The following is a 20,086-nucleotide window of genomic DNA, read 5'->3' as shown; positions in this document are numbered from 1 at the left end:
AAACTAAACTAAATCTCTCCTTGTAGGATTCCAGAACTTTTCTCATTTTGGTTGTCCTCCTCTGAACCCATTCCAACTTCTCAATCCCAATATTGGGCTGAAATCAGAAAGAGATATACATAATCTTTAAAAAGTAGGATTAATCTCTCACTATAAAAGACAACTCTGTGAGTCCACCAATATCTGTAAATTAATCCCTATAGGCTTGAAACTCTGCTACCAATCCAGAGCTTTCTTCTCTGAAACCCATCAAGAACTTGAAAGGGATATCTTCCCATTGATGAATTCAGTTAGCTCTGCAGCTAGATTATAGAAATACCCTCTTATCAGGATGCCATCATCTTTTGAAGAAAGAGAAAAGGTTAATACAGGAATCTGTTAACTTCTATTATTTGTTCTGCATTGTAAGCCACCTTGTATTCTCTCTGGGGAGAATCCTGGGTATAAATAATTAAATATAAATAAAGACTACTTTATATACAGTAATAATGTTAGAAGTACAAAATGTCTAAACATCAACAATAAAACAAGACAAATTACTTCATAACTCAGCAGTGGCAAACTTTTCTTAAATGTTGCATAATTATGCATAACAATCAACCCAACGTCAGGAGAGAATCCTGCTAGAACACGGCCATACCACCCGGAAACCACACAGCACTCCAATCAACCCAGTCTCTGTCTCATTCACTTTTCTGCTTGACTAGTTGTTTGCTAGTTCTTTCAAAAGATCTGGAAGTTTCTAGAGGAGAAAGGCTGCAGAACCCTGGTATTTCTGATAACCTCATTTCTTTCAGCTACAAATTTTAACTTCCTGATTGGTTTTAGCATAGGCAAAGGACAGCCAAAATGCAGCTGTGCCAAAATAGGGGAGCCTGTTTTGGGCATTGGCTCAGTGTACCTACAAGGAAAAAGAACTTTGTCTGGACTTGTCTCCTTCCAAAGCAACTTGCATAATGCTTAAATGAAGGCCATAAGAAAATTACTGGTACTAGATATTTGGTCATCTACAGAGTTCTCTGTGTAGGGATTTGGCTTAGAAGCAATAAGTGGGGGATCAGCAAGGACACACTGGTGAGGTCATATCCCATTCTTCTCTCTCCTACCAGTCTCTATGAATCCAATAAGAAAATCTTCCCCTGCGGCTGGTCAGTTGAGTGGGATAAACTGTGCTTGCAGTAGAAAGTGTAACAAGACATGGTCTTCCTTAAACCCTCATCAACCAGCTAGGAGCAGCCCTGCATGGAGGGTGAATTTAGAGCAGAAAGTAGGCAAAATAAAATTCCACTCTAAATCCTTCCCCCAGCCACCATCAGTCAGCTGATCAGGGGTCTTTGCTTGGAGCAGAAAGAATGCTCAACATTCTTTCTTCTCAAAGTCCAGTCCACATTTTTTCACACATTCTGAGTCCGCATTCAATTTAAAAATCTAGGTGTGAAATTGCTTTAGTTACATTTTGTTGTCAGCTGTAAGCAGCACTGTCAGCAGGAGGTCTCTTTTGTTTTATAAATTATAAACTGAATTCTGGTTGACATTTTGAGTATCGAATGTAATGTCATGACAGATCACATTTCTAATGATATAAATATTTAAAAAATATAACTGCTAACCTGAAATTAATATAGATACTGAATTTGCATAATGCATAATAAAGTTGCCTTTCATATAACCATTCAATTACAGGTGTTATTTCCATTTCTTCTATTCCGAGTACTGAGGTAAACTAAAAACAGAAGCAAAAATCCTGTTTCAAGACTTCAGATTAATATATTGCTGTGGAATTACTTTTCATCATTATAAAATATTGTACTTTCAATAATTATTTCTTCCTACATGGATGCCTGCCAGTGGCGAAGCTGCCATGGGGACATCTGGGGACAAATATCCTGGGCAGCCCCTGTGGAGTCACATGGGGAGGTGGAAAAATTGCTCCCCACACTTTTGGGAAGGAGGAGGGGCATGGTTGGGCCTCCACACCACATGCGCGCAAGCAGTGACATATTAGAAAAGGAACAGGAGCAGTACACGAACAGATGGAGCTTTCCCCTTTCCTGCCTGCCTGGTAAGCTTCTTTATCCTCAGCTTGGCCTCTACTCTTCCCATGCCCATCCACTCTTCCTACACCCCCTGCCGCTGCATTGTGACCCTGCCGGCTCCCAGCAGCTGCTGGGCTGCAATGCTCTCCCTTGGACTTTGCTGGTGGCTCTTAGGCTGCCACGGCTTGGTGAAAGAGAAATCCTGCAGCTCTGCCCTCAACAGCTCTCCAGCACCTCTTCCCTGAGATTTTTCTCCAGGCTCCATTTTTCATAGCTGATTGCTATGTTTAGACATGTAGCAAGGGGTATGGGCTGTGATGTGCTGGTGATTTTGGATGACCAAGTGCAAAAATCAGGAGGATCCATGTGTTTTAACTACATTTTTGTGCCACTGTGGTGTCATGGAACATGGGATGCAGGATTATTGTGTTCAGACATGTGTCTAGGGGTGATGTGCAGGTGATTTTGGGGAGACCAAGTGGAAAAAATCGACCCCTCCGATGTATCAATGACATGGTCAGGGGCACTCAAAGACCACAAGGCAGCAGGACTTCCTGCTGCCTCACTGTCTCTGAGCACCCCTGACCCCGCCCATATGAATGACACATGGGCAAAGGCAAGCAAAAACGATGAGGCAGCAGGACTTCCTGTTGCCTCGTTGGTTCCAAGTGCCCTGGACCCCGCCCAGGTCACTATGGACATGGGCAAGGTCTAGAGTGCCCGACTCCTGAATCCCCCCCTACCCCCAGCCCCCCCCGACTTCCCCCCGCCAGCTGGGCTCCCAGCTGGCAGCCAGCAGTCCCTTCTGACTTCTGCCAGTTCTTTTAATACCCGGAGATGTAGTTCATCAGACCCTGGAGATTTGAATTCATTTAAAGTAGCCAGATGTTCCTGCACTACCTCTTTATTTATTTTGTGCTGAACTTCTCCTACGGCATCTTTTGTTTCATTTTCTCTTGGATGTGCACCATTTCCTTTTTTGGAAAAGACTGAAGCAAAGAAGGTGTTGAGTAGTTCTGCCTTATCTCCATCCCCTGTTAGTATTTTGCCATCTCCTCCATGCAGTGAATCTTTCTTATAATTTTTCTTCCTTTTGTCCTTACACATGCTGGTTATTTGTTTGAATTCCTCTTTTAAGAAATTCCCAGCCATCATGCACTCCTTTCTCTTTTAGTATTTTTAACCATGGGATCGGACTCACTAGAGCTTGCAGCAGGGCCAGAGGGAGGGATGTGTGCCAATGAACAGAAGACACACAATGAACATCAGCTACAGATAAGTGTAATTCTGTTTTCATCATCTGTCATCTGTACAGTCCCACACTGGGAAGGGAGTGCATGATGACTGAGAATTTCTTAAAAGTGAGATCTTGAGGGCACAACAATTTCAGACAATTCCAATGAGGAGAAAAAATGGGAGGCATCTAAGGAAACCAGGATGGCTGTCGAAAGAACTTTCAACTGAGCTAAGATTTTAAAAGGACATGTACAAGAAATGGGAAAGGGGGGGATCACCAAAGAGAAATTCAAACAAATAACCAGGTTGTACAGGGAGAAAGTTATAAAAGCTAAAATTCACAATGAGTTGAGGCTTGCCAGAGAGGTTAAAAACAAAAAAAGGCTTTTTTGGTTATGTCTGTAGCAAAAGGAAGAAAAAGATAGAATACACTACATGGAGAAAATTGCAATATGCTAATAGGGGATGGAGAAAAGGCAGAACTACTCAACACCTTCTTTTCCTCAGTTTTTCCCCAAAAACTCATCCAGGGAAAAACAAAACAGAAGATACAGTAGGAGAAATTCAGCACAAAATAAATAAAGAGGTACAACATTGCCTATATTTCAATATTTCCCAAAATCTCATTTTTTGTATAAAAGCAAAACACCTTCTAGTTATGCCCCTTCATTTAAATGGAAAATATTCATTAGGATTGGAGCACATAAAAGTTATACTTTGTAAGGTGCATAATGTCTAAAACAATTCATTAGGGACTGGACATCACTGTGAAAATAAATGCGTATTGTTGCATCCATCATTAATTCCCAATTACCCTCAACTTCAATGAAGCATGTGATTTTCCAATTGCTTCATTTCAATAGGGAGGAGGAATTTTTCCTTCCCTATAATTCTTCATCAATAACCCACTGGAAATCATAAACAGAATACTTTGCACTGTTCCCATCACAGGAACATACTACTTCCTTATTTTTCTGGCTCTAATTTAAAATCACCCTGATCTGGATTATATAAGCAAACTCAGTCTCATTGAATCTCAGAAGCTAAACAGAATCAGCCCTGGTAAAAAATTAGAAGAGAGACTACCAAACAAGTTCAGGGTTGCTAGGCAAAGGCAGGCAATGACAAACCACCCGGTTTATCACTAGCCTTGAAAACCCTACAGGTCACCATAAATTGTATCTGTTGCATTTGCTGATACTGGATAAAACATGAATGTTGAAGTGCAGATTCAGATTCTTCAATTAAAGGTCTGAATTATAGGTTCCAATTTCACAACCTGGCAACATTTAAGTATACAGAGAGATCAGTTCTGAGCAGAGAAAGAGATCAACTGCATTACCTTGGACACATATGAAGCTGTAATTGTCCAATATTCTTTACTCTGTCTAGCTGAATTTGCAGATACTACTTGAAGATCATAAGGATTATATGGTGCTTTAGGGTCCTCCCTGCTTCTTATGAGACAATATGCATACTCTCCACCATCTCTATGGACTGGAAGTTTCTGAAAGTAGAAAATCAAAAGAGTAACATGAAAATGTGATGACTGTATGTAAAGATTAAAATTATAATTTTAGAAATCTGTTATTCATTTTGGCAAGTAGACAAAGTAAACAACATCATTTAAAAAATTGGGGTAGCATTTACCTGTTACTGTTGTTCATTGCGTAGTCTGTGTAGGCACACATGGGACTGTACAGGTGCGGGCCAGAGGTGGAGAGGGCTTAGAAAACTTTCCTAGAAGATTGTGGTGGGTTTTCCGGGCTGTGTGGCTGTGGTCTAATGGATCTTGTTTCTCACATTTTGCCTGCATCCCTCTGTGATACACCTCTGAAGATGCCAGCCACAGATGCAGGCGAAACATTAGAAACAAGATCCATTAGACCACAGCCACACAGCCCGGAAAACCCACCACAATCTTCTAGGAAAGTTTTCTAAGCCCTCTCCACCTCTAACCCTAACCCTAACCCTAACCAGACCATGGCCACACAACCCGGAAAATCCACCATAGCCAGTTAAATCTGACTGTGAAAGCCTTCAACAATACATTTTCCTAGAAGAATCAAAATGTTAGGACTGCTCCTCCTTCCATCCATCTTACACCCCATTTCATGTCCAAACAGGTACTTCATGGAGGCAGGGAGAGTAGTCTTCCCTCAGGTTCAGGGGCGTAATGCCCATTGGGCTGACAGAGTTAGCAGCTGAACCATCAATCAAGTGCAGTGTGTAGTACAAATGCCTGGAGCCAAGTAATTCAATCAAGGAAAGGTATGTTATTGTAGTTGCATATATACAGAATAAACTGACAGAGCCTCCAGCTTGAGATCTGTCCTCAGCAAAGGACATCAGACTATTGATATCTACTACACTTATACAGTTCTATAACCAATGACTGATGCATGCACGGAGCATGTGACTATTTAACCATTTAACAAGCAATTAGATGAACCTGCAGTATCAGCTGGTTCCGTAGTTTCTGCGAGGCAGCTGTTACATTACCAATTCCTGACACCCCTTCCCGGATGCCTGGCTTTTGTCAATACATACCATTATTTACCGATGTTATTTCAGAGATGGATCAGTTATACCTAACAAATCTACACATCTTTCATGTTTCACAGTGGTTAATGGTTTTGTCAATACATCTGCTTTGTTATCCTGTGAAGCAATAAAGCTCACTTCTATAATACCTGTTTGGCTCATCTGCTGTATGTTCTGGTAGCGTACTCCAACTTATTTTGTTCTAGATTTAACAGACTCGTCTTTGATCATTTGTATACAACTTTGTGAATCGTTATATAGTTTGTATGGTTTTGGCACGTTGAGGCCTAATTCTTTGGCTAACTGAGACACCCAAAGTAAGTCCAAAGCACAACTATTCACGGCACTGTATTCAGCCTCACAGCTGCTTTGTGCTGCCAGCCTTTGTTTAAATGAAGCCCATATTATGGGCACATTTGCATATGTGATGATGTATCCAGTACAGGATGCATTATTTTCATCACTTGCAAAACTGCTATCTGCATAGCTGACAATGTCGGTAGACTGATCTGGACACACCAAGATACCTCTGGATGCTGACGCTTTAAGATATCTTAATACTCTTTTTACACCAGACCACTCTGTTTCTGTTGGCAACGTCTACTAAGCCCATTTACAGTGTGTGATATGTCTGGTTTGCTGAGGGATGCAATATACTGCAATGATCCCACAATACTCCTAAACAGATCTGAATCACCACAGGGTTGTCCTTGACTTAAGTCTTGAAAACCTACAACCATAGGAGTTTCTTTACCAAGGGAATCAACCATTTGTGCTTTTTCCAGAAGTTCTTTTATTTTGCTGTTTTGATGCAGTTTGCATGAATTCCATACCTAGATAAGAGGTCAACCTACCCAAATCACACACTTTAATGTGTTTACTCAACCTCTGAGCCACGTGATTTAATTCCTGTTCAGTTTCTGCTACTATAATAAGATCGTCAACCCAAACTACTAAGCATGTCTCAGCACCTGGTTTTCCTGCTTTATAAACACATGAGTCAGTACTGCAACTGTGGAAGCCCTCTTTGACTAACAGTTCATCTAAATCAGGGGTAGGGAACCTGCGGCTCAGGAGCCGCATGCGGCTCTTCTGCCCTTGCACTGCGGCTCCACGAGCCAAGCCGCCGGCCCCATCCTTGCCCGCCCTGCAGGCAGCAGGGCAGGTGCACCAACTGCCCACGGCCGGCTGGGCTGCGCCGCAGGCTTTCCCTCTCGCCTGCCCCATTAGAGCGGAGTGGGCGCTTTCCCGGTGGCCGGCGAGACCGAGCAGCCAGCTTCATCCTTGCCCGCCCTGCAGGCAGCAGGGCAGGCGCACCAATTGCCCACGGCCAGCTGGGCTGCTCCACGGACTTCCCCTCTCGCCTGCCCCGTTTGAGCGGGGCGGGCGTTTTCCCGGTGGCCGGCGAGACTGAGCCGCCAGCTTCATCCTTGCCCGCCCTGCAGGCAGCAGGGCGGGTGCACCAATTGCCCACGGCCAGCTGGGCTGCTCCACGGACTTCCCCTCTCGCCCGCCCCATTTGAGCGGGTCAGGCGTTTTCCCGGCGGCCGGCGAGGCTGAGCTGCTGGCCCCATCCTTGCCCGCCCTGCAGGCAGCAGGGCAGACGCATCCATGCGCTTCTCAGAATGAGCGGAGTAAAAGGTAAAAAACCCCAATATATACAGTGTTATCTTTATTTTAAATGTCAAAAATTATTTGCGGCTCCAGTGTTTCTTTTCCCATGGAAAACGGGTCTAAATGGCTCTTTGAGTGTTAAAGGTTTCCTACCCCTGATCTAAATGGTTCCTCCACATATGTGCTGATTGTTTCAAACCGTAAAGAGCATGTTTCAATAACCACACTTTGTTCGCTTTACATTGATACCCTGGTGGTGGCCTCATGTATATTTCCTCCTTCACTTCTGCATTCAAATAAGCTGTACACACATCAAGCTGTTTAGACACATATCCCCTTTGTTCAGCTATAGCCAAACACAACCTAATGGATTCGTACCTAGCTGTGGCAGCATAGGTATCAGTGAAGTCTTCCGGGAAATTCTGTTTGAATCCTTTAGCTTTGAATCCTTTAGTCTGTTTGAATCCTTTAGTCTGGCTTTGAAGAAAGCTTCACCATCTGTTGTGTGTGTTCGTTTATAGACCCATCTAGAGTCTAAAAGGGTTTTCCCTTTTGGTATGTCAACTTCAGTAAAAACATCTAAAGCTATTAGAGAGCTGAACTCTGCATTCATAGCCTCAAACCATAGTTTCTGCTCATTTTCATCTCTTTGTAATACTTCTTGATAGCTGTTTGGTTCAGCCCAATCATTCTTAACTGTTTGCAACACGTTCACAGCTCCACTTCCCGTTTTACTGCTATACTGTGTGTCATAACCATACCTTTGTGGTGGTTTTCCCTTATTCACACGTAAAGATCTCCTAATAACTGGTTCTGTTTCTTTAATGTCAGTTAACTCTGTCTCTTGTTTAACACCTGGCTTTTGCATATCACAGCCTTCAGCTTGTACTATCAGCACTCTGTTCAACCCTTACGAACTGTTTCTCAGTACAAGGCAGAACAACAGAAGGGTCTTCTTGCTTGCTGACTAGAGAGTCTAAATTGCTATGCAGCCTCACCCAACCTGCATGTTTCTCGAATTCAGCACTTCTAGAGAATAACACTTGGCCATTTGGCAGTAGGAATCTGTAAGCTTTCATTCCTACTTGCACACCTACAAATTGCAGTCTTTGTGAATGTGCCTTGCGTTTTCGTTTCTGGGGTGGCAACAGAACGTTAGCATATGTCCCAAAAGTATGCAAATGGTCCAACTTTGGCACTTTCCCATACAGCTTCCTGTATGGAATGTCATTCAGTGCCTCGCTGAATAACTTATTCATAACATATGTGCAATAAGCCCATGCTTCTGCCCACAGAGCATCCTTTGCATTTGCGTCTAACATTGCACATCGTACCATCTGCTTTAATAAACCTATTTTCCTCTCTGCCACTCCGTTTTCAGAATGTACATATGCATTGGACACCTGTCTTTCAATTCCTTGTTTGTTTAGCCACTCAGTAAAGTTACCTTACCACTTAAAAATTCCCCAGCACCATCTATTTGTATTCATTTCACATGACAACCAAACTGTGTACGAATGTTCTTATGCCACAACTTAAATGTTTGAAAAGCGTCACACTTTTTTCTTAAAAATATGAACATGTGAAACGTGTGCCATCATCTATTATTACAAACACATATTTTGCACCTCCTATTTATATACCATATACTTGTGCTATGTCACAGTGCACCAAATCAAAATAATCCTTAGTAACGCTTGGGCTTTGTTTAGCTACTGAATGGGTCTTTACCTTTACACTCAAACACACTTTACACTCTAGAAATTGATCACATTTAGCTAACTGCACATCACACATTTGTGCTGTTTGTTTAAGTACCCCGAAGTTCACATGTCCACATTTTCTGTGGAAATTGTGCACACAAGTAGCTGGGTGTAATGGGTCATTTATCCCACAGACAGTTTGTCTCCCTTCAGTTACAGTGGTATCTTTACCCATAGTCACCCTATAAAGTTTGTTATTTAACACACCCTGTGCCACAATGACCCCATTTCTGGCTATGGAACATTCCGTTCCGGTGAAAGTACATACATACCATCTTGTGCCAATCTGGCTATGCTTAGCAAATTATGAGCCATACTTGGTGTATATAAAACATCTTTCAGGGTGAAATCCATAGCATGTAAAAATACATCCCCTTGTGAATGCACAACAGCTGCAGAGCCATCAGCAAGAGTCACTTCCTCAATATCAGGTGTCCTTTTGTTTTGCAGCAAACAGGCAGTTGCCCAGGGCGCCCCTTGTGGTGGGCGTGAAAAATGCAGGGTTCGTTTGTGTGTTTTTTGTATTTTAATAGGTTTTCCGTTTTTGGCCTGCAGGGGGCACAGTTTTTAGGCTAGCAGCACCAAAATTTCAGGGATGTTTTGGGAGACTCTCCTGATGATACCTCCCAGGTTTGGAGGGGTTTGGTTCAGGGAGTCCAAAGTTATGGACTCCCAAAGGGGGTGCCCCATCCCCCATTGTTTCCAATGGGAGCTAATAGGAGATGGGACTACACATTTTAGGGTTGATAACTTTGAACCCACTGAACCAAACTTCTCCAAATCTGGGAGGTATCATCAGGAGAGTCTCTTACTGATATCACCCACGTTTTGTGAAGTTTGGTCCAGGGGGTCCAAAGATATGGACTCCCAAAGGGGGTGCCCCATCACCCATTGTTTCCAATAGGAGCTAATAGAAGATGGGGCTACACCTTTGAGGGTCCATAATTTTGGACCCCCTGAACCAAACTTCACCAAACCTGGGTGGTATCATTAGGAGTGTCTCCTAAAGATACCCTGAAAGTTAAGTGCTGCTAGCTTAACAATTGCACCCCTGACAGCAAACAGCCCCCAAATTTCCCCAGATTCTCCTTTTAACAACCCCCCCCCACCTTTGGCATGGATTTAAAGGGAGAATCTGAGGTCTCCTGTTTAAACATTGAAAGTTACACTGTTTCAGGGTTGGGGAGAATCAACCCCAAAATAGCATCACTTTCAGTGTTGTTTAAACTGGGAACCCCAGATTTTCCCTTTCAGGTGGATTTAAAAGGAGAATCTGGTCTCTCTAGTTTAAACACCATTGAAAATGATGCTGTTTGGGGGTGGACTCCAGCATCACTTGTTTAAACTAGGGAGCCCAGATTCTCCTTTTAAATCCACCTTAAAGGGAGAATCTGGGGTTCCCAGTTTAAATAACATTGAAAGTGATGCTGTTTCCCTCAACTGGGGGGACTGGTTACAACACCATAAAATGTTTTCATAGCAGTAATAAAAAATTTTGAAAGCATTTTGAAAATCAAAAACATTATTTCTGCTGTGTGGCATGGCCTATTGCTGTGTTCAGATTTTTGAATTGGGGTATGTTCTATAATGTGATGGTGACTTTGAAACGACGTGGTATAAAAATAATTGCTTGGTCACAGTGGGGGAGGGCAGCTGCCCATGGAGGGCAGCGCTAAACTCCAGTTTACCTAGATACGCCACCCGGCATAGCTACAAGGGGGCTGGGGGTGCGCACGTTGCACCGGGCTCACGCCTGGGGGGGCATCAAACTCAGGTTTTGCCCAGGGCTCCAGTTTGCCTAGTTATGCCACTGCTCAGGTTGTAAGGCTGGACACACTCAGACAAAGTCGACTTTGCAACAAAGGAACGAACTTTATTGAATTGTGTTGCCCTAAGATACAGGGTGCTGGAACTGAGGGTTCTTGCTCTCAGTTCCCGTAAATATACATGTAGGGGTGGGTGGTCCTTCCCAGTGGCAGGAATGGGGAGAGCTGGGAAACAGAAATTTAACCTATAGTAGAGGCTTGTGTGAGGGTCGCGACCTGACACAGGTCTCCATTGTCATGGAGCAAAGACCTCCTTGCACAAGGTGGTAGGGATGTGTGCCTGCACAGAAGATCACTTGATGAACAAAAGTTACAGATAAATGCAACCCTGTTTTCATCATTGTGTATTCTATGCATTCTCACATGGGAGAGTAGCAAGCTCACTTACTGAAAAGAGGGGTGTTGGCTGGTCAGTGAAAATGTGACTGTAGTACCACACTTCCCGTAGCTGCCTCTTTTCTGGAGTCTGCATCAAAAGGATAGTGCTTCACTAACATGCATTATGTTGACTGCTCTGCAGTTGTCTGACATTGATATCTCACTCAGAATTGCAACAGACAATGCCTGTATGCTGGTGGAGTGAGCAGGCAGGATACATCAGCCAAGAAGTATGCCACCTATCTTGAGAAAGTCTGATGAGAAAGTCTGATGGTCGTTAGTGAGTCCTGACAGCTTGTTCTGGAACCTGATCGAATTAGAATATCATCTAAGTAAGGGTGGAGCTTTACTCCCTTAGGATTACTATGAGATTTATGAGCACCTTCAAGAAGACTCTTGCAGCGGTGCAAAGCCTGAATGGTAAGGTTTTGAATTGGAATTGTTCTTTCCCTATGCCGAATCGAAGAAATTTTTTGTGACCCTTGAGGATTGGAATGTGCAAGTAAGCTTCTGACAGGTCTATTGATGTTAAGTATTCCTCGGGCTGAAGAGCATCGGCAGTGGACCTGAGGGTCTTCATCCTGAAGTGGCAGAGCCACTCTTCATTCCATTTGGGAACTGTAAAGAGGATGGAATACACCCCTTTGCCTCTCTGGTTGGGGGGAACTGATTCTATGGCTCCTATCTGTTTTAGATGAAAGATAGCATCCAATGTTCTTTTCCTTTTATCTGGGTTGTTTACCAAGGGAGATAGAAGGAATCTGTTTGGGGGGAGGGCTCAGAACTCTATGGGGTAACCTGCCATTACTATTTCCTGGGACAACCTGGAACCAAATGGTGGCAAAATGTAAGAGCCTGGTCCCCACCAGAACGCTTTTGGAGTCAGGGCTTAGCAGACCTGCCGTACTGATCTAACTTGTCTTGTCCAAATGTCTTGCACGGAGCAAAACCTTTTCTGGGCTGGAATTTTTTGATGTTCCAGGAAGAGCCTCTGGTATCTTGTCTGGGATGAAAGGAGCTCTGGTAAGAATAAAGGGAAGGGTTGGAGGTTGATTTACACTCCTGCTTTTTAATGTACTTGGGCATTGACTTAGTCTTATCCCTAGATTCTACTAGGATACTGTTGAGCTCCTCCCCAAAGAGCTTGTTACCCTGAAAACCAAACTCAGAAACAGGAGACTTGGTTTTCCAGTCAACCTGCCATGGTTTCAGTCAGAGAAGTCTTATGGCAGCCACAGAAAATGCCATTGCGCAAGCCACAAAGGTTAAGTTGTTGAGAGTGGCGTTGGCTCCAAAGGAGGCTGCTAATAGGATTCTATTAATACCCCCTAGCAACCTTGTCTCACCTGGTGGGATAAGATCTAGTAGATTCTTGGCCCAGACAATGGAAGCCCTGGCAGCAATAAAACCATTGCCTCCTGTGAGCGTCTGCAGAATTGGTCTGCTCTTCTATCTTAAGTGTCCTGGATGTATCCCTTGACCACCAGACTGGACGATTGTAATACTGCCACGGGAGCATCTATAAGAGGCACTTGTAACATATCGTTAGTATAGGTAGGTAAGGCATATAATTTGCACAAGAAATTAGGGTAGTGCCTGTTAGCTCCTGGTTTATCCCATTCATTTGAGAGCTGGTCCTCAAAATACTCAAGGAAGGGGAAAACCTTCTTTTCAGGCCCTGCTGGTGTGAAATATGCAGCATTGCCCCAAGCCTTGATGTGCGTTTGCGCTGACTAGCTTCCTCCTCACCAGTAGTCTCATCTAGTTGTAGGGCTGTCACCGCTTTTCAGAGAAAGTATTGATAATCCTCCATCTTAAAGAAGTGGGAAACCTGTTCTGGAACTGTAATATCATCAGTTAGATGATAATTAATAACCAAGGAGAACCCCACTTCTTTCTGAAGAACTGTATCAGAATCTGAAGTAGCTGGTGATCTAGACACTGGACTAAGACGAGGCTTTTTAAGCACAGCCTTGGTCTTCCAGCCTAAGGCTCCCTGTTTCAGTTCACCTGATGTGGAAGGGAGAGAGGAAGCAGAACAGCTAGCTCTGTGGGATCCTTGGACAGAGGCGCTGGGAAAATGAGCCCTGAATAGGGCATGGACCTCTTCTCTCATGGCTGCCATTTGAGAGACTCCCTAACGAACTTGGCCACCTCTGCTTTAGAGCAGGATCTCTTACCGTCCTCCGAGTCTTTGGTGTTGGCCGCTGACACAGGCGATGGCACACAATGCGGCTCTTGCAGCCACATCGCACTTCCCCCACCTTAACCACAGCCATCTTGCTGGCACCTTTCTCCTTGGCGCATGGGCCTCCATGAGGTGGATTCACCTGATGGTTGAGTTCCCCTGCGGGGAAGGGGGAGTGGGCAACCCCGTCTGGGGACCTGCCTTCACCCACCGGTGAAGATTCTCTTCAGAGGAAAGAAAATGCTCCTCTCTTTGGGGCATATCTGTGTGCCCACTAAAAAAGGCCTGACAAAATGGCTGCCGCTGAACAAGAGACCCTCTGCACCAAAAAGTGCTGTGGCGTTAACTGCTCCTTATCACCAGCAATGAAAAGGTAGTTCATCTCCCCTACAAGGCAGTGAGAAAACTGACAAAGAAGAAAGGTACAAAGCCACAGGTAAGATAGAGTAGAAAAAAGGTATATCTAGACTAAGGCAGAACAACTAAAAAGTTCAACTGCTCTCCCCTGAGGCAGGAACAGAACTGGAAGAGAGTGGGCAGTCTCCAGCGATCCCAGGAAGTTGAAATCTATCTTAGATTCCTGCCGCCCTGATTGGATGCTCAAATAACCCAGATGTTCTGGTACTCAATGGAGAAATTATTGCTTCCTTCTGTAATCAATATTTCAAACTTGGTTTTTCCTCTAAGTATCTCACTTCTCTTTATCTTCGATTTGTAGATATAGAAAAACATTGATTACTATATAACTGTTTCAAATTAAATTACCACATTAACAAACAGCTTTAATGTTCTAATCCACAATCTTCCTGTGGATTGCAGAGGCCTCCCATGGCTTTTGCAGAGGCAAGTCCTGCCTTACAAACTTACTAGAGTTCTTTGAGGGTATAAACAGGCATGTGAATAAGGGGGAACCAGTGGACATTGTCTACTTGGATTTCCAAAAGGTTTTTGACAAAGTTTCTCACCAGAGACTATTGAGAAAACTCAGCAATCAAGGAGTAAGAGGGGAAGTCCTCCTATGGATTAAAAACTGGTTGAGAAACAGGAAGCAAAGGGTGGGTATAAATGGGAAGTTCTCACAATGGAGAGATGTAGGGAGTGGTGACCTCCCAAGGATCCGTTTTGGGACTGGTACTCTTTCACCTATTCATAAATAACCTGGAAGTAGGGGTAGGTAGGGTGGTGGCCAAGTTTGCAGATGATACCAAATTATGTAGGGTGGTAAGAACCACAAAGGATTGTGAAGAGCTGCAAGCGGACCTTGATAAATTAGGTGAGTGGGCTAAGAAATGGCAAATGTAGTTCAATGTAGCAAAATGCAAAGTGATGCACATAGGGGCAAAAAATCCAAACTTCACATACATGCTACAGGGGTCAGTGCTATCAGTCACAGACCAGGAAAGGGATTTGGGTGTCTTAGTTGATAGTTCCATGGGAATGTCAACTCAATGCATGGCAGCTGTGAAAAAGGCAAACTCTATGCTGGGGATAATTACACTGGCGTAATGCCCATTGGGCAAGGTGGGCAGCTGCCCAGGGCATTACCTTGTGGGGGGCATCAAAATGCTGGGTTCGTTTTTGGGTATTTTAGTGGTTTTCCATTTGTGGCCTGCAGGGGGCGCAGTTTTTAGGCTAGCGCAGGGGTAGGGAACCTGCGGCTCTCCAGATGTTCAGGAACTACAATTCCCATCAGCCCCTACCAGCACGGCCAATTGGCCATGCTGACCCAGGGGCTGATAAGGGATTGTGGTTCCTGAAGCTATCTGGAAGAGAAGCAAGGTTCCCTACCCCTAGGCCTAACAGCTTTCAAATCTCAGCGTATCATCCAGGGAGACTTGTCCTTATGCTGCCACCAGAGGTTTGAGGTGAGGGTTTTGGTTCAGGGAGTCCCAAAGTTATGGACTCTCCCAAAGGGGGTGCCCCTATCCCCATTGTTTCCAATGGGGAGCTTATAGGAGATGGGGGGCTACAGTTTTGAGGATCCACATAACTTTGGCCCCCCTGAAGCTTAAACTACACACCAAACTTAGAGGGGGGGTATCATTAGGGCAGCAGTCTCCTGATCGAGAGACCCCCAAAAGCTTTGAGACTGTATGCCTTCAAGAAATGTGCCCCACAGCCTGCAACCCCCATTAATGACAGCAATGCAGAAAACTCCAGTGCAGAACAAAAGATTCTTGGAGACAGAATTTCTAGGATGTTCCTGCAGAGGTGCATTTTTTTTGGATATGTATCGACACCAAATTTTCAGTGTATCATCTGGAGATGATGGCACCCCCCAAGATTTGGTGCAGTTTGGTTCAGGGGGGCCAAAGTTATGGACCCTCTAAACTGTAGCCCCCATCTCCTATTAGCTTCCATTGGAAGAGCAATGGGGGGATGGGGAGCACCCCTTTGAGGAGTCCCTTAACTTTGGACTCCTTGAACCAAACCTCACCAAACTTGGGGAGTAGCATAAGGACAGTCTCCTGATGATATGCTGAAATATTGGTGCTGATATGTCTAAAAATGCACCCCCTGCAGGCACCAATGTCCTGGTGCAAAAAATGTTTGGTCATGGTGGAGTGGCCGCCCATGGGGGGGGGCATCCAACTCAGGTTTTGCCCAGGGCTACAGTTTGCCCAGGGCTGCCTCATTACGCCCCTGGATAATTAGGAAAGGAATTGATAATAAAACTGCAAAGATTGTCATGCCCTTATTATTATATTTTATTTATTTATTTATTTTATTTTTATTTTATTATTTTTATTTATTTATTATTTTTATTTATTTTATTATATTATTATTTATAATATACTATAAAGTGCAGTAGTGCGACTGCACTTGGAGTACTGTGTTCAGTTCTGGTTGCCACATCTCAAAAAGGATATCGAAGAGATAGAAAAAGTGCAGAGAAGGGCAATGAGGATGATTGAGGGATTGGAGCACCTTCCTTATGAGGAGAGGCTGCAGCGTTTGGGACTCTTTAGTTTGGTGAGGAGACATCTAAGGGGGATATGATTGAAGTCTATAAAATTATGCATGAGATAAAAAATGTTAACAGAGATAAATTTTTCTCTCTTTCTCACAATACTAGAACCAGGGGGCATCCATTGAAAATGCTGGGGGGAAGAATTAGGACTAATAAAAGGAAACATTTCTTCATGCAACACGTGATTGGTGTTTGGAATATGCTGCCACTGGAGGTGGTGATGGCCACTAACTTAGATAACTTTAAAAGGGGCTTGGACAGATTTATGGAGGAGAAGTCAATGTATGGCTACCAATCTTGATGCTCCTTGATCTGAGATTGCAAGTGCCTTAGCAGACCAGGTGCTCGGGAGCAGCAGCAGCAGAAGGCCATTGCTTTTATATCCTGCATGTGAGCTCCCAAAGATATCTGGTGGGCCACTGCAAGTACCCGAGTGCTGGACTAGATGGACTCTGGTCTGATCCAACAGGCTCTTTCTTATGTTCTCATGTTCCTATTTCTTAACACTGAATGAATAGGAGCTTATTATAGAAGCTGGTCCCCTTTATTGATGACATCAATGGAAAGTGCTTGAGAATAGTTCTATTCACTCTGTGTCAAGTGTCAGTAAATTCCTGAGTAAATTTATCATGGGCATAGTAGTCATTTTTCCTTTCAGATTTTTTCACCATAGTCAAATCTCCACTGCCATTTTAACAAAGTAAAAACAAAATTTTAAGATTAAAATTAGATCATCTTGTTTTAAGCATTTAGAAACCAAAGTAATTAGGAGTGGCGTAACTAGGCAAACTGGAGCCCTGGACAAAACCTGAGTTTGATGCGCCCCCCCCCCAGGCGCATGCCCGGTGCAACGCGCACCCCCCCTTGTAGCTACTCCCAGTGGCGTATCTAGGCAAACTGGAGTTTGGCACCCCTCATGAGCAGCCACCCTCCCGCACTGTGACCAAGCAATTATTTTTTATACCAGGTCATTTCAAAGTCACCATCACATTATAGAACATGCCCCAACTCACAAATCTGAACATCAATGGGCCATGCCACACAGCAGAAATAATTTTTGAAAACAATTTCAAAATGCTTTCAAAATGTTTTATAACTGCTATGAAAACATTGTATGGTGTTGTATCCAGTCCCTCCAATTGGGGGAAACAGCATCACTTTCAATGTTATTTAAACTGGGAACCCCAGATTCTCCCTTTAGGGTGGATTTAAAAGGAGAATCTGGGCTCCCTAGTTTAAACAAGTTATGCTGGAATCCACCCCCTAACAGCATCATTTTCAATGGTGTTTAAACTAGAGAGCCCAATAAATTTAACAAAGATAAAACAGCCAGAAAAATAATTGTTAAAATGGCACACCCCCAATACTCATGGGAGGCCAATGTTAGTACTGATTAGGCCAGCTGGCTAGATGGAAATGCCTGGTGGAAAAGCTCCGTCTTGCAAGCCCTGCAGAACTCATTCAGTCCTGCAGAGCCCTGATCTCATTAGGGAGTTTATTCCACCAGGTAGGGGCCAGGGCTGAGAAAGCCTTGGCCCTTGTGAAAGCCAGCTGGACCTCCTTTGGACCAGGGATCTCCAGTAAATTTCCCTCCGTTGAGCAGAGGGATCTAGTGGGGCACTATGGGGAGAGGCGGTCCCGTAGGTATGCAGGTCCAAAACCGCTCATGGTCTTAAAGGTTTTTCTTAAGTCCACAGGGCCTAGATTGCACCCTAAATAAATAAAATTAACAAATGAAATTGAACTGAAAATACCGGAGATGTCATCTTCTGAATATCATCTAATTTTGTTGGCTTAGATACAAATCCACATGGTGGCACCAGTGTCTGCCATCCCAGTTTATCTCTCAGTCTCAAAATATAATATATCACATCATCATTAATGGGCTCTAGGAGAGAAGTAAAGTCCATTTTCAAAATGTTGTCATTGTTATGTTTCCAATCAATATATTCATGCTATTATGTTTAGCTAATATACAAAATGAAATCTCTGAACCATTAAAAAAAAGAACCACAGAGTAATCATGGTTGAATTATGACTAACATAAGTAATAAAGCATGGCCATCATTATTACTATTTAAAAAATGATTCAGTGATTTATATTCTGGTCTCCAAACCAGAATAGTCAGAATATCAGGGCATGCATGTATCACCAAAACCAAACTATTGGCGAATGTCTAGTCAATAGTTTTGACTGGGGAGCAGGAGGTGGCTTGGTTCATTTAACAAGCATGAATATGTATGTATAGTAGCTATGAGTAGCCCCTATGTGAATTTTAAAAATTGTGCCTTTGGGGCCACCTGCATGTGGAATATATTTTTTCTGAAAAGTCAATGGAAACCCCAGATCTGAAGAAACCCCAAACAAGTTTAAATGAGATATACAAGGGTGGAGTGGGGACACAGAAGCACAGAAATTAGGGGTGAGGCAGGCAGTGAGGAGATCAAAGATAGAAGAAAGATAGAAGAAAAATGGAGAGAGAAGCAATAAGGAGTCAGTAGTAGAGTATGGCTGGGAGGGTGGCAGTTCCCCTCTTCTTATTCATTGGGCATCTCTAGTTGTCAATTATATTTATCCAGGAGAACGACCCATTGTATACTCACCATGAAGGGGTCTTCTCCTGGGTGGTTGTAGGCCATCTTGTTTGGGTTGTTCTCTACCATCAATCAAAGAGGAAGGAAATATACTTTGATCACTTCCTGTAGGCGGGTCGTAGCCGTCTTGCCCTAGTATCTGACTAGCCCAGGATCAGACTCACCACAATGAGACAAGAACAATGGAACCACAACCAAACACACAATAACATGCTGAAAAAACAAACCTAACCTAACAACTCTGGAAGAGACCAAAGCTCAAAGGAATTCTCACAGGCTCTGAAACTCTATCTTGGAATGTTAACCTTGCAATTTTAGGTATGAAAGACGTTATCGGAGAAGAACGAGAACAGGGAGGGCCAAGATGGCCTACAACCACCCAGGAGAAGACCCCTTCATGGTGAGTATCCAATGGGTCATTCTCCTGGATGATGTAGGCCATCTTGTTTGGGTACTCCCCAAGCAGTGACCCGTAGGGTGGGTTCTGTTAATCTCCAATAATGTGCTCCAGGATTCTCCTTCCAAAGGAGGCCTGAATGGCATCCGGAGAGGTCAACCTACAGTGCCTCACAAAGGGAGAAGGGAGAGGCCCAAGTGGCCACCCTACATATCTATTCTAGGGACACGTGCTTGACCAAAGTCCAGGTACAGTGGGCCGTGATGCCACTGGGAACCGGTAGACAGCTGGTCTTGTGCGCCTCAATGACATGTGTGCTAATGCTGGAACTAACGGCCACAGAGGACATGGCCTCACCTACCCTAGGGGGAACCATGTTAATAAACAGGGACTCACATTCTCTGATATTTTCCTTGTGTATGAGAAAGGCCCTCAGGGACCAACGCACATCCAGGTGGTGCCATAAACGTTCCCTGGGATGGGTAAAGTTGGAGCAAAAGTTAGGCAGAACCGCCTCCTTGTCGTTGGGTGGTTCAAA

The 20,086-nt window shown here is 43.9% G+C and overlaps 1 protein-coding gene across 1 annotated transcript in view; it reads right to left on the bottom strand.

Annotated features, from left to right (window-relative positions):
• The window catches only part of DNAH14 (dynein axonemal heavy chain 14), a 306,182-nt gene extending 287,786 nt beyond the window's left edge, over positions 1–18,396 (bottom strand). Inside the window, 3 exon segments of the mRNA XM_048504880.1 lie at positions 1,611–1,723; positions 4,615–4,779; positions 18,311–18,396. Of these exon segments, the coding sequence (XP_048360837.1) occupies positions 1,611–1,723; positions 4,615–4,779; positions 18,311–18,322 (290 nt within the window). The 5' untranslated portion in view covers positions 18,323–18,396.
• Between the last annotated feature and the right edge of the window lie 1,690 nt (positions 18,397–20,086).

This window comes from Sphaerodactylus townsendi, linkage group LG01, assembly GCF_021028975.2.
Source record: "Sphaerodactylus townsendi isolate TG3544 linkage group LG01, MPM_Stown_v2.3, whole genome shotgun sequence".
NCBI classification, from domain to species: domain Eukaryota; kingdom Metazoa; phylum Chordata; class Lepidosauria; order Squamata; family Sphaerodactylidae; genus Sphaerodactylus; species Sphaerodactylus townsendi.
The sequence above is the reverse complement of the archived record's forward strand: the minus strand, read 5'-3'. Positions and strand labels throughout refer to the sequence as shown.